This window comes from Miniopterus natalensis, chromosome 1 (genome assembly GCF_054644295.1).
Source record: "Miniopterus natalensis isolate mMinNat1 chromosome 1, mMinNat1.hap1, whole genome shotgun sequence".
NCBI lineage: Eukaryota > Metazoa > Chordata > Mammalia > Chiroptera > Miniopteridae > Miniopterus > Miniopterus natalensis.
In genome coordinates, this window is record NC_142081.1 from 157402382 (window position 1) to 157417671 (window position 15290).

Sequence of the window (15290 nt, forward strand, 5' to 3'; positions counted from 1 at the left end):
GACTGAAGGGTCTCTGGTTCCATTCCAGTCAAGGGCATGCACCTCGGTTGGGGCTCGATCCCCACCCCGGCTGGGGCAAGTGCAGGAGGCAACCAATCCATATGTTTCTCTCATAGGCAAACAATCGATATATCTCTCTCACATCGCTGTTTCTCTCTCTCTCCCTTCCACTCTCTCTGAAAAGCAATGGAAAAAATATCCTTGGGTAAGGATTTAAAAAAAGAAAGAAAGAAAAGCCGAGGCTTAGAGAAGTTGAGTAATTTGTCTAAGGCCAATTGGTGACAGATCAAAAACTCAAACAAGGCCATCCGTGGCGTTAACATGCCACGGTTTCCTCTGGACAGCCTCTGGCCTGCTTTGCCATGGCCTCCCCACTGTTCCGCCTCACCTCTTCCCCTCCTTCCTCAATAATAAAGAAGGGGTTGGTCCCATCAGCAACAGTGAAGGTGAACCGGTCCCGGAGGGAGTCGCTGCCATCGTGGCTGTAGCTGAGCCGGCTCTGGGAGATGTCCTCCATGGTGAAGGTGGAGGTGTGCTGGAAATGCCGCCCGTCGGTGGTCCGCTCGATGCTGCCATGGCGCGGGGGCTGCACGATGGTGAACGTGATCGACTCGGCCTGTTGAGGGGCAAAAAGCAAGGGGAGAGGGGGACTTCTTGAGAGAAACCAGGTGTGTCAGTGACGGCCAACAGGTGGGCAAGTGCAGCCAACCCTAAAGACATACATAAAATAAGACTGCATTTTCTTTATGGATATCAGAAATAAAGCTAAGGAGAGACATTACATTGATTGCCGTACTTGAACTTATATACTGGTGTCTTCAGTTGTAAGACTAAGACATTTCAATTTGTTCTTTGGGGGTCAGAGGGGAAAACCTGAATCTTTGACCTCTCTCAAGATGATAGGAGCAAGGCCTTTTAAAATTATTCATTTCCTTTCCACCCCCCCACCCCCCCATTTCCCAAAACTCTTATATACAGAATCCCATATGCATCAGAATAGAAGTTTATTTCCCCTTTCTAATTGCTGCTTTTGGGTGACACATAGAAGCAAAAATAAAGAGGTAGAAAACTCCACTCAAGACTTTCCAATGATTTCCCACCAACTTAGAATAAAATGAAAAGGCCTGATCTGGCCAGGCCCTTTGTGACCTGGTCCCAGGACTCCTCTCTGGGCCCACGCTTCTCCTCTCCTGCTTGTTCATGAGGTTCCAGCCTCTTGGCCTCTTGCTGTAACTCAAAAGTTCTAAGCACACTTGACCACAGGGGCTTTGCACTTCTGGTTCTGCTGCCCAGGGAGTGATGCTCCCAGATGACTGCATAGCTTGCTCTTCTACTTCATATCTCTGCTCCTCAGAGAAGCTTTCCCTGTCCATTCTGTCTAAAACAGCGCAATCTCTGTCTCCTTTAGCTTGCTTTAGTTTTATTATAGCACTTACAATATCTGACATGGTATTGTATGTTCTTTCTTTATTGTCTGTCTTCCTAACCAAAGGTTGAAAACTCCCTAAGGCTGGAACTTTATGTGTTTTGTTCACAGCTCTGTCCTTTGCATCTAGAGCAGAGCCTGGTGCTGTAGGTAATCAGTATTTGCTGAAAGAGTAAACAGATGAATGAATGAGCGCTGGTACAGGGTAGAGTGCACACAGAACTAAATAATAAATGCTGTGGTACTCTTATGGGAGCTAAATCATGCCGGAAGCTTACACGCTTTTATCTGAAAGCATCACGAGAATGAGAGTTCTGTCTCTACAGGCTGTTTCACTGTACAAAGCCTAGTTCTCTGAGGATGCTTAAATTGTAATAATTAGTTGTCATCCAGCAAAGTCTGAATGACGGAGGTTACAAAGAAGGGGAAGATGTACGGGTGCCGAAAATCCTTGTTCATGCCAATAAGGGATAATACAACTATCGTGTAGAACATCGCCTACCTAATTTCCTATAAATCCTGATAAAAATTCAGCATGTTAAGGGGATTGTTACATGTAATCGGGGGAGAGGTGAATGTGTGCAGGGTTTCAGAAAGGGTCTAAAAGCAGTGTGAATGCAGGTGCATTTGTTTTCTCTTTTCCAGAGGCTGTGTGGTCTCTTCTGGTTTTCAGTCCTTCAGGGACACGCGCACTAGCCTCATACTCAGCCCTCAGGACGCACAGTGGCAAAGTGACCACTGGCGCCAGGTCGCCTCTCGGAGCCGGAGCCCAGGGAGCGCGCTCACCTCGGTGCCCGCAGCCACTGCCTTGAGCTCGGATTCCGTGATGGTCTTCCTCACGCCCTCCTGCACCCGCATCCCCAGGCTCTGCACCACGGGCAGCGCGTCAGCCGCAGGCCGGATGGTGATGTGGAAAGTCTCGGTCGCCTGGCAGGGCAGGAAGGGGCAGGTTGGAGGGACCCCGGTCCCCAGCCGCACCCAAGGCAGGTGCTCTCTGCTGTCCCTTTCAGAGCTTTCCTCACATGACCAGCCAGGGACCAGGAGCCCAGCAGGGAGTTCTCCTGGGCAAGGGCCCCGGGGACTGGCAGGCGCGGCCCTGCCCTTGGCTGGCAGCGCAGGGAAGGGGCGCTCTGAGCGCGCCAGCCCCCTGGGGGTGCCCTGCGACTCACCCACTCCCGGGGAAGGGACCCGGGCTCGCCCACCTCATTGGCTCCGTCGGACAGCGCGAAGCTGAAGGCATCCGAGCGCCGGCGGGACGCGCTGGAGTGCACGTACTGGATGCTCCCGGAGGCCAGGTCGGCCTGCGTGAAGGAGGCCACCTGGAGACCTGGCGAAGGGGACAGGGCCAGGGAGGGGTGAACACGCAGGCCTGCTTCCCCGCCCCCCGCCGAGAGAGGCCTCCCCCAGACCTGGCCTTAGAGCTGCTCGCACGCTTTTCCCGCAGCAGCGCGTGCTCTGTGGGAGCGCCTGTGCGCGCCATTTCTAGGCTTCTGCTGCGCCAGGCCAACAGCAGCTGCTCAATCAGTGCTACTCTCCTTTCTCTCGGGCTTTTGTACGCAGGTCAAATCTGTGAAAGGTCCAGCCCTCCATCGCCTTGTTCTCCAGGCTCCTCTCTCTTAAGCTTTAAATCCCCCCAGCCCCGCAGCCCTTCCCGACAGCCTGCCCTAGTTTTTAATACTGTGTAATGGGAACGCTGGCTGCTGAGGCTCGGCTTTCTGCGGCCGGTGGGCTTCCCCGGCCTCCCCTTTCACTGGATATTCTTCAAGGTCCCCTTCGAGGCGTATGATTCCGGCCTCTCATGCTAGCCGGGCTGACAGGAGACTCACTGTGCATGGCTCTGGGCTCTGGGCAATCATTCTGTATCAACTCTAAAGCGACCTAGAAAACCACTACCCTTTAACAACACTATAGAAAAGATGTTAATTTTTTTCAGAGTCGTTTTAAAAGTATAAATATCTAAAGTGATTTTGAATAATGCCAAAGTCTCCCACAAGTGAACATCTCTATGTTTTTAAATGTCAAACAACATTTAGCGCAGAATTCTTGCATCCATCTTAGGGCTCTGGGACTCATCCTCTGGTGTCAGCCAAGACTGACACAAAATCACATCTTTTTGACCCTCAGCACCAATTTCCTTTGTCTGATATGAGTGTTGGGGTATTAATCCATTTAGCCTAATCCTTCTGTTTGGTCCTGCAATTCATTTGTTGCTGCCTAGGATTTATTATTTGTTATTGTAAATCCTGGCAAAACCAGTTTAGCTTTTCTATTAAAAAAAAAACAAACACAACCCCAGAGATTTTACTTTGACTGTGACACCAGTGTTGTTGCTATATTAAAAAAATAAAATAAACCCACATGGTTTACATTTGCATCTCTCTTTATCATCTGAAATTTGTCGCCTAGATACAATAGCCTCCTGATGTTGGGGCATTAATTTTTTGATGAGGCATTTTATATTTCTGTGTTTGCTACATCAGCTCTTGACAGGCAAAAAAAATGTAGCCCTCTGTCTTATAGCTTTGTCTTGTGGTCTGGACAGAAATCCATACCATTCTTTAAAAATTTAATAACTTCAGACTGGCTGCGCTGAGAAATTTAAATCTCTTCCCCCGCTGTGACTCCATCCCCATAGCTCATGGGGAAATGCTTGTCTGGATTCTCACAATCCACTGGTCACCTAATTCACTCTTCTCTTTATGAGAGTCTAAGACTGACTGAGAGAGGTGATAGGATTTTCCTTCCTCTTGGGAAGGAACTGCTGGGACTGACTTTTAAAGCATTTTTGGGAGGAAATGGACATATACCAAATTGCACATATTTAAAGTGTACAATTTCATAAGCTTTGGCACATCCATAAAATCACCACTGCAATCAGAATAGTAGACCTATCCATCACCCCCGAAGTTTCCAGTGACACTCTAATTCTCCCATCCTTCCCACCCCCTACCCTATCCCAAAGCAATAAATAAATTTCTTCCAACTCTAAATTAGTTGGCATTTTCTCTGATTGTTTTATAAATAGATTCATACACTATGTACTATTTTATGCATGATCTTTCACTTCACATAATTATTTTGCAATTCCTCCATATTGTACCATGTATTAACAGTTCATTCCTTTTTATGGCCAGGTAGTATTCCATTGTGTGGATGTGTCATGGTTGGTTTTTCCACTCACCTATTGATGAACATTTCAATTATTTCCGGTTTGAGGCTATTACAGATAAAACTGCTATGGTCATTTGTGTATAAGTCTTTGTATGGGCATAAGTTTTCATTCTTCTTGAAGTGGCTGGAATATATGTTGGGTGCATACTTAACTCTTTAGGAAACTAAAAAACGATTTTCCAAAGGAGGTAGTACCACTTTCCATTCCTACCAGCACTGCATGAGAGCTCTGGGCTTGATCTTAGGGGGCCTTCCCCAATTCTATCTAGAAAACCCTGAACACCTACCATGTGCAGAGCACTAATTCAGGCTTGCTTATATATTTTAGGTTTTATCTTTTAACAACTTTGGGAATTCAAGGTTAGCATGTTACCTCTTTTTTATAGATTAGGACACAGTAATACAATTAGAAGAGCAATGTGACCTATCCCAGGTCACATAGCTAATACGAGGACAGAGCTGGGACTGGAACTCAAGGTTGTCTAACTCCAAAGTTTATGCCTGCTAGGAGTACTTTTTTGTAAAACTTATGTAGCCTTTTCAGACCAGACAAGGAGCCTCTTGGATATTACCCTTATCCCTTAATTTCTTTTCAATATAAAAGTAATACATGTCTATTAAAGAAAATGTGAAAAGCATAGAAAAGTAGTAAAGAATCACAAAAACCACTCATACATCTATCACTGAAATATCACCATTATAATATTTGTGAATTGAACTGTTTCTTATACTTGATTGGTTATAACCTTTCTCTAATCTGAAATACTGATTTTGATGAGGTACTTAATATTATCATTACATATCAATAATTAATTGCCAGAGGGTAATAAGCTACACCTAGAATGTAAGCTTCAAGGGGACAAGCATTTTGGTGGTTTCTCCCCCAACATGCAACTAGAATGGTGCCTGGCACACAGTAGGTACTTAAAACATAATTGGTGAAAGAATTTAACTCACCCACTATAATCGATATTAAGAGGCCCTACCTATTGAGCATGATTTTCAACCTGTATATACTTTTTTTTTCTTCCAGTTTTAGCCTTTGTAAATTGGAAATTGTAAGACTTCAGCTACTTACTTACCAGCAAGACGGTGTTTCTAATAACATGTTCTCCTTGCTGGTGGTCACAGCAGGTGGTTACTGTTTGAAATATGCTGAAGGCTTTTAATCCCACAAAGGTATTTGCAGTGACCAACCTGCTGGCTACACTAGGTCTCTGGCAGCACTGCGGAGACCCACGTTAACCCTGTCAGCTTTCCCAATTCCCCTGGAAAGCCAGCACATGAGAGAAAATTTTGTCCAGGCCAGGGAAGGGGTGTGGGAACAAAGCAGCTTTGAAGAAAGTGCCTTCCTAAGCGGAGGTTAAGTGACTGCCTGCACCTCCTGCTTTCAGCATGGCCAGGACGGCTCTGTGCATGCCACCGGCGTTCCTCCGCAGGCTCACACCATGGGAGACTCTCAGCTTTTCTGCTGCAGATTTTCTTCAAAGCCTCCAGTGATGGGCTAAATTGTGCCCACCCCCCCAAATTCATATGTGAAGTCCTAACCCTCAGTACCTCACATGTGGCATTACTCGGAAACAGGATCAATGCATATGTAATTAGTTAAGATGAGGTCACTAGGGTGAGACCTAATCCAGTATGACTATTGTCCTTATAAAAGGGGACACTCTGACATAGACATACGCATATAGGGGGAACACCATGTGGACATGAAAATGGCCATCTATGAGCCAGGGAGAGAGGTCTGGGACAGATCCTTGTCTCAGAAGAAACCAAACCTACGGACACCATAGTCTTGGACTTACAGCCCCCACATCTGTGAGACAACACATTTCTGTTGAAGCTGCACAGCCTGTGGTCCCGTGACGGCAGCCCCAGCAGGCTCATACCCCTGCTTTCAGGGAGAACCCAAGCTAAGACAATGGGTGCATCCTCTTTTGGTTGGGTCATAATACTGAGAGAGGCTGCGGTCAAGAGAAAACCAAAGAATACCTCTGCTCAAGATCACCTCTGGGAAGTCTTTCCCGACTCCCCAGCCCTCTCTTAGGTAGAACTGGCTGTCCTTGGGCTTCTGCTCTCCTGTCACGTTGCTGTCACAGCTACTAAAACACACCTGCACCTATTCTTTGCATGTCAGCAACTTCTGAACCATGTTTTTTCCTGCAGCAGCTACCCAGTAAATACAGGTGGGAACCAAGATTGCCCGAGACTGCCAGATTCCAATACGACTCCTCTCCTACTTTAAAAATACGACTCCTGACTATTAGCTAAGCAACCGGATCCCCGGTTAGGGTCTGCATTTCGCAGCCACCTCACAGCTCGGTGTGACTGCGTTCTTGCCACCAGGATGTGACCAAAAGAGGCGTGTGCTCTTCTAGTAATACTCCTGGAAGGAAATGGAAGTGGGCTCCCCTGGCCTTTCTCCCTCACTGCTGGCAGGGGGATGACAACAGCTACAGTAGTTGTTAGACCAGAAATGGGAGCCTCGTGTTGGGCCTTCTGGGCCACCTGCCTCTCGATTTTTCTGTCAGGGAAAATAAAACTTCTTGTTTCAGGCACTGTACTTTGAAGTCTCTATTCCAGGAGCTTAGTTTCTGTCCTAATAATTTAATTCTCTTCTCTGGTTTACCAAGAAAAAGAGAGTCTTTGGGGTCCCTGATGTGAGGGTGTGGCTGGAGCACTTGAGGGACCAGGCTCCCAGCTCCTCGGTGGGAGGAGGCCGCGTCCGTCTTCCAGTTTCCACAGGCAGGTGGCTCCCGACATCGCCTCAGGGGAAGAAAAGAGGTCCCCAGCTTTCCTGTCTATCTAGAGAGGACAGTCAATCACCCTGGGCTGGCCAGGGAAGGCAGCACGCGAATCGGTCCACTTCACAGCGAGCCGTCAGGAGGATGTCTGCGAACACTGGTGGCAAGTGATCCTCGCAAGAGGCACTGGTCCCAAAATAGCTTAGCGCCTGCACTACAGACACGGGCCTGGCAGCTGCTCTGTCTTCTCAGAAAGACCAGGTCCAGCCAACCCCAACTCCTGGGAGGGACATCACCCACCGGGACAAATGGGGAGAGGTGGGTGAGGTGCTGCGGCTCTTTTTTCCTTTAAAAACTTTTTAAAAATTCTCATCCAAATATATGTTTATTGATTTTGGAGAGAGAGGAAGGGAGGGGGAGGGTGAGAGAAAAAAACACATCGATGTGAGAGAGAAACATCAAATGGTTGCCTCCCATCCAGGCCCTGACTGGGAATCAAACCTGCAACTTTCTGGTGTATAAGGTGACACCCCAACCACCAGAGCCACCTGGCCAGGGCAGGCGCTGCTCAAGCTGTAGCCAGCTGCCTGAAGAGAGGAAGATAAGTCATCAACAAGGACTTCCTCCGAAGGGAGGCCTTTGGCATTTAAATAGCATCAACTGCATGAAAATATTCACACTTAGGGGAGACAGGGAAGGAGAGGACGCTGATGAAATGCTACAGAAAGAACAGCGTGGGGTCCATAGTAAGGGAGGGGCAGGAAGCCCTGCCCTATCCGCAATGGGGAGGGGCCCCCAAGATTAACAGGGAGGGGGCTGCATTTTGTATCTGGCCTACTTAAGAGTTACTAGAAACAGGCAAATTGAGAAAAACTGGTCTGGGCGGTAGATCGTGGATTAGGAAGTCAAACCTGGAGGAAAAGGGCAGGTGAAGGAAGAGTCCCAGGTAGAGAGTCAGCCCCTACTTTGGGAGGGCACCTTCCCAAGAGGAGGGGGAAGTGTGTTCACCTACGGGTTGCTCCCTGAGCTGTGCTGGCTTGGGCTTAGCAGACAGAACTGGGGCCTAGTGAAGGCGAGACTGTGAACACGAAAAGGCAAACCTGGAGCAGCCTCACACGTGGCTCAGCGCAGCCCGGGGTCGGAGACGAGAGAGGGCTGGGGTTTACCAGCCATGGGCACGGGCGGTGTCCCGCACGAAGCTCAGAGCCTCCCACAGCCCTGAGCAGTGTGCATGCAGCTGCCCAACAAAACAGCCAAGGGTCGGCCCTTTCATCTTTGCAGGGAAACAATCAGCAACCTGCCAGGATTCTGGCAGAAGCAATTAGCTCATGAATTAGTTATCGAAGAGCTCATGCAGCCAAGGTCTCGGGAGCGCTGATCTGCATACTTCCCCGGGGACTGGGGGAGAAAAGGGTAGGCCACCTGCTTTAATTTGCATTAGGGTTTTGGCCAATGTGTCCATCCCTCCCCATGCCCTCCCACATAGGCATATGACCCTCCTTCCTCTAGCATCACCTGGACCCAACAGGGTCTGCCTTCTTCAGCTCCCCTGCCACATCGCCCTCCAGCTCTGGCAGCTGGTCTCCCAGGGCCTTCTCCCTCATTCACGGCCGCAGGCACGCTGGTCTTGCTGCGCCTGGGACGCCATGTGCCTGGCTGATCCTGAGTCTGGATGTCCGCACTCGCTGGTCCCTCTGCCTGGCACGCTCTTTCCTATCTGCCAGAGCGGCTGGCTTCCTCCTTTTCTTTAGCTCTCTGCTCAAACGTCATCTTATTATTAGGGAGGCCCGCCCTCACCCTTGCTCCCTGGGCACCCTGGTGATGCCCTTGTTTCTCCCCCAGCACTCATCCCCAGTGATACATGATGTATTCGCTTGCTTGTCTGCTTACTCTCTGGCTCCCTGCATTACATGGTGAGCACCACTGGGGCAAGCAATTCCCCTGTTTTGATATTTCCCTGGTTGAATGAAGACTCTTTAGCCTAAAATTAAAAAAAAAAGCAAAAAAAAGCAGCACTGAAGCTCTAAATCTCCTGCCAGCTGCCACTGCCTGTATGATGTATGAAATAAAGATAATTCTACCTTTAGACTGTTTATTCTGCAAGTATCTCGTCCTTTGCCTCCCTCCCACTGCCATGACCCAAGGGTTCTCTTCCTGCAATTCCTCCCTTCTCTCCCTCCTTCCGTCAACCAGCCGCTGTTCACTGAACGTACTAGGTACCAGGTATCATCTCATACATTCTCATCTTACCTGTTCCACTACTGCCCCCCGGGTGAACCTCACTAGTTTCCACCTGGTTGAATGGGAAACTTCCTACCCACTGTCACTGCCTCCTTTTTCCTTCTTTTGGTTCATTCTGTTGGACACGAGATAAATTTCACTTCCTTTCCCACCTCAACAGTCTGCAGTCACTTCCCATTGCCAATTGAATGAAATAGGGATTACTTATCTCAGATTTGAAGACCCTCCATAAAATGTCAATTTACCCACGAGCCCACACGCTGTTCCCATCTCTGGAAATAGCAAAATTTCTGTCTGCCGACCCTCTTAAATGCCACCGCCAGGCACCTTCCCACCTGGCGTCGCCTCTCCCACTTTTGGACACCAGGTTTCCACAGTTCTTAAAACACCTGCCATGATCTTCCCTGGGTTATGGTTATCTGCAGGGAAGAGATTCCTTATCTCACCCAGTAGAAAACTCTGGAAGGGGAGAACTGTATTTTATTTATCTTTTTCTTTTTCTTTCCCCAGCAGCAGCTAAACTAGAATCTTGCTCAATGTACATGCTCACTTGCTCTTTGCTGAATTAAACTTTTAAGCACAGTGCATTGCACCATGTCAGGTGCTCAAAGACTTTAAAAGAAGAACAGGATGCAGTGTTCGCCCTAAAGAAACTGACAATCTAGTTATGAGGACAAGATTGCTTATATAAAATTGCAAATATTAATTCAACTTTCAGCAAATCATTTCTGGAGCACCTATTGTGTGCTAAGCATAATGTAAGATAGTATATAATGGTCAAGATGAGTGATGCAAAAAATAAATAGTAATAGACTGCAGGTGCATGTGTGTACATGCTGGGGCTGCCCCTGATGCTGACTCAAGGCCAACTTTTGGTTTGATGAAGCAACGACGACAGGCTCACCTGGTGAGGCCGCATGCTCCAGGTGGCCTAGCTGGGGCTGCTTGGTGATTCTGAAGGTTAGTTCTGCAGGCCCACTCTCCTGGTCAGCGGCAGACAGCTGCAGAGTGGTGATCTTCTTTACCGAGTTTTTATCCAACACTAGCCCTTTATTGGTGGTGATGACTGGTGGGGATTTGTCTTCTGAAAATATTAGAAATAGTGATTTGAGACGGGATATTTTCAGCCTCCTTTCTTCACTTCCAGACCTGGTGCCCAGGGATAAGATCAGAACAGTCCTCAGGCGTCTGTCCCTCAGGGAGAGAGCGAGCCCGAGGAGCCAGAGCTTCATCAGGCAGTGAGGACGCGATCCCAGGCTTCCTTACCGGTTGGGTAAAGGAAAGGCTTAGCCTCAAGGCCATCACAGTAGAGACTATTTAGCCTCTGAGCTGCTGACGTATTTTTACACACAAATGCTCCCTTACCCAAAACACTGATGGAAAATGACTGGTCGATCAGTTTGTTGCCTTTTCCATCGACCGCATCAAATTTAAAATGAAAGCTCCCACCAGATTCTCCTTTTCGGTGACTGTATTCTACTCGGCCTGTGAAAAGAACAACAAAATCAAGATTTGCTGTTAATGCTTCTGTTCTTATTTCTGAAGGGCGAGGTGGGAACTCAACTGGTATCCACACCAAGGAATCAATTAACACCTTCCTCACTTTCACATTATTTTTGACATTTTAATCTAAAGTTTTCATTCTTCCTTTCCTCTCCCACTATGGACTTCTCATAGAGACCCCTCGTATTAAAATCACCCCAAAGAGCACTGCTTATGGCTGAGGCTCAGCTTTTGGGAAAAAGTCTGAGGACGTCTCATGAAATAACCAGATCAGCAAAACTGCCCATGTGGAAAATGTGCAGTCCACATCCACGTCACTTGTGTGACCCTGTCAATATGTCCACGTTACGGGACAAGAGGATGCGGAGCTGCAGCCCACACTCTCCCAGAAAGTATCATTTCCAGTTCCCAGTACAGCCTTAAATCATTTTTGGAACAACATGAAATATAACCAACCAACAAGTAAATAAATAAACAGAACAAATAAGCTCTACACAGAAGTCAGAAGGATCCAATGGGGAAAGTGCGATGCGTTACATTGTTGTGAACCCACAACATCACTTCTACATACCTAGTGATGTGAATATAACCAGATCTCTGGGAAGAGGTGCCTGGCCTCAGTTTTAAAAAAGAGACACTGACACAAGGAGTAATTAAGGAATGACTATCCCTTTGCCTATTCTGCCCCCTTCATTAAAGTTCAGACAGGCCCAATGAGAATTGGGCTGCTTCCAACTTTACGTGGTGGTGCATGGACAGGACCCTTATTTTCCGCTGCTCCTCGGGGGCATATTTCCACCTCTAAATGGAATTGCACAGCATCAGATGATGCTGAATTACTTTCTCCCACAATATGTAACTTCCCCCGTTTTTACCCCTGAAAGCACTGGACAGTAACTAGGTAGCATTTAACATTTATGCTTTTCCATTACATCAGCATTTCCTGGAGGAGGGATGAGCTATGTAATCTCCCCCAGGCAGCTCCGATTTATGCCCTTCCATTTTGCTTAGTTCATTAACTTGCGCTCTTTGGGGAGCAGAAAAGAGATATAAATTGCTCACCTAAGGCAGGCATAATTTGCACCTAAATCCATCCCAATCCACTTCTTTTTCTTCTTCCTCTCTCACATAACACTTTTTAACATCACAGCAAGTCAGATGATTTTTCCCCTTCACGACAGCCCCAAAGTTCATCAATGCTATGTCAAAGGATGCACGCATTTTAGCCAAGAACGATAGTTTTTAAAAATAAAAATAAAAAAAATTGAGGAGACAAGAAAGAATAAATGAAGCTATAACTCAGCTCTTATTCAAAACTAAGAGTGTACAGTTTACTGCCATGGCTGCCAGGCACTTAACTCCCACGTCCCCGTTGTGGGTGGAGTCTGGGTGGGCGGAGGGGAACTGGCTGACCTTGGCTAATGTCCCCCTGGGTGAAGCTCCGGAGAGGGCCTTTCACGGAGATTTGCTCCAGGTTGCCGTGCTCCACCATCTGCAGGCGCCCGGCACCGGGATCCTCCTTCATGATGAACGTCACACGGCTTTCATCTGAGTCAGTGTCTGTCACCCTCAGGTGCTGTTCTGTGATGCGTGCTGTAGACCCTGGGAGAGAATGGGAGACGGAGGTCATTGCCCACCATTGCCTCTGAGCAGGATGTCCAATGACTCCAGGAGACGGGAGAGATTATCACAGGTTCTCTGGGGCTAAGCACCAGGTGCTTGCCCTTCTGTTTCCCTCTGAATAGGTGTTAATTGCCCAACCGCCCACTTGTTAGTCAGCCCTGGAGTTTCCATCTGAGCCGCTTCTCTTCTGATCCATTCCTACTCTCTCATTAAGCTTGCGCCAGTCCCACAGCCTATCAGTTAGTACCTAAATGTACTAACTCCTTGTTCTGCGGTGTAAATCACGGCTAGACTGTGATAAAACCTGCTTGGACCTCATTTATTTACTGTCTTGAGGATCATCAAATCATAAAAAACTGCTTTAAATAAACTCACAAGCATAGCTGGTTGCCAACTCAGACCAAATAGTCAAAAGCATTGTTCCTCAAGACGGAACATATTGTGAGGATGACAGAACAGGGGGACCTGAGCCCCGGGCCCTGCGAGGCAAGGCACTGGCTACTGGCAAATACCTCTTCTCAGAGCCTCGCCTCTTGCTTTTCTGTCCAGCCATTTTCTCATATTAAAAATAGTAAATTCTGGTAAAGTAGATCCTAGTCACCCTGGTGTTTGGAGGGACAATCCACCATGAGCCCTGAGTGCCCCTGCATGTTCTTGCCGGGTAATGCCAAGAATGCAAGGCCTGACCACTCGTCACCAAAGTCATTCTCGGGGATGAGGTGATGTCTTCCTCTGGGACAAAAATCAGGCTTGCTTATTGCCTATTATGACACAGGGAGTTCCCCAAGCTCAGTGTGCTTCTCCTGTAGTGCATCCCAGTGCACATGCAGGCACCCACCTGGGCCCTCTGCACCACCACCACAAGACTCAGAGGGCAGGGAGAACCAGCGCAAACTTGCTGATGGCAACGCTGCCTGCTATGCTGTGAGTAACAAAGTACTTGGTCTTGGACCCAGGGATCTTGTGTCTTCCACCAGCACCCATGAAACATGAGCAGGCTCACTTAATTGCTTGTAAATGGGGTAAAGTTAAATCCCAGACCTAATACTTCGGGAGCTTTGGGAATCTCCAAGTTTTCAAATACCATTATACTACATATTTTTCGCTGTAAAATACATGTGAAACTAAGAAGAGATAAACCATCAGAACTCCAGGGGATGGGGCCGCTCTGTGGGCAAAAGGCCCACTCCCTAATTAACATCCTACTGCGATCTGACTCCAAGACCTACACGTGCCACAGGTTCTTCAGTGTTGCTTACACATAAGCAAGATTGTGAGTGTTCAACCCTATTATACCGTAGCAAATGATTCTCAATTATTTGCACAATCTCTTTTAGTGCATGACAGCTCCCCAACTGCCCTACCATGCCATTTAAAAATTTTATTTACTAATAATTGTGTTGAAAATCCTGCTGGCTTTCTTTTGTTGTTTCTGTGTGGGGTTGGTTGGACAGTGGCAATGTTCACCCTTGGAAATACTATAAACTCTTCTCAACCTTTTCTCAAATTCACAGACATAGGCATCTGGCCCAAAGAGTTTCAGAGATTCACATTTGTCACTCACAACTTTTGGTGTCCCTAAAACAACAGCTGTCCCCGACTTTAGTCTCCCTGAGTTCTGAACACATTGCTCCTATCCCCTCCCAGAGCTAACGTGGAAGGAAGCACTGCACACTGACAGAACCACAGCCACTCTCTTCCATTGCTCTGGTACCTGCTGAGAGCTGCAGGCCTCGGTTGACAGCCAAGTGGGGGGCGCTGCCCGTCGGCAGCTCTATGTGTACGGCCATCCTCCCTGTGTCCACGTGGAGCCCGTCAGTGAGAGAGAACTGGAACTCATCCACGGCCACGCCAGGCCCACCAGGGGTGTAGCCCACCAGCCCGCCCAGGACGTCCCGGTAGGTGAAGGAGGAGCCCTGGTCTAAAATCCTCCCGTTCTCCAGAAGCTCAGAAGCAGTGTGCCTCTGGCGGAGATGGCCTGAGGAAGGAAGAAAAGCAAAGAAGCAATGGTAGAATACATATGGCACCAAACATTGTCTGATTTTGTCCAATAGTATGAGCCTGCATAGAGTGTCAAGCGCCTCCAAGGCTCTTGGTGACACACACATAAATGACCAGCAACTTAGCATCTTATAAATAGGCACAGGGTGCTTCCCTGTGGCCTCATCTACAGATAAAAAAAAGTCCCATCTTTCCTGGTTAAAAGTCTCTTAAGGAGACACAGATGGATGTGGTAATATAATGGCTTAGAAATCAGATCCCACTCCACGAATTCATACTCATTTCATTATCTAAACCTTACTTTTCCCTTCTGGACATGAAAATAGCACTCTGCACTGGCTGCCTTCCTCCTAGGGCATCTGGAATACGAGATAAGGGTATGCTTTGAATTCCTTTTAAATTCAGAAAGACATTAAGCATCTTTGGGTTGAGACATAATTTGCTGTTTTCCGGGGTCCTGTGTATCACAATGAAACAGTTCAAGTGCTTCATTAAGGAAAGTGAGTGAAGGCTAGCTAAAACGCAGTGACCAATAGCCTCTTCAGTTAACCCTCTATCAACAACAACGGTTTCATCCT

At 47.7% G+C, this 15290-nt stretch overlaps 1 protein-coding gene across 1 annotated transcript in view; it reads right to left on the reverse strand.

Moving 5' to 3' along the window:
* FRAS1 (Fraser extracellular matrix complex subunit 1) overlaps positions 1-15290 on the reverse strand; it is a 402680-nt gene that overhangs the window by 60576 nt on the left and 326814 nt on the right. Inside the window, exons 44-50 of the mRNA XM_087826788.1 lie at positions 14426-14689; positions 12502-12690; positions 10951-11070; positions 10490-10669; positions 2629-2753; positions 2213-2353; positions 389-616 (exon numbers count right to left, since the gene is read on the reverse strand). Coding sequence (XP_087682914.1) covers positions 389-616; positions 2213-2353; positions 2629-2753; positions 10490-10669; positions 10951-11070; positions 12502-12690; positions 14426-14689 — 1247 coding nt within the window. The remainder of the gene's footprint in view (positions 1-388; positions 617-2212; positions 2354-2628; positions 2754-10489; positions 10670-10950; positions 11071-12501; positions 12691-14425; positions 14690-15290) is intronic.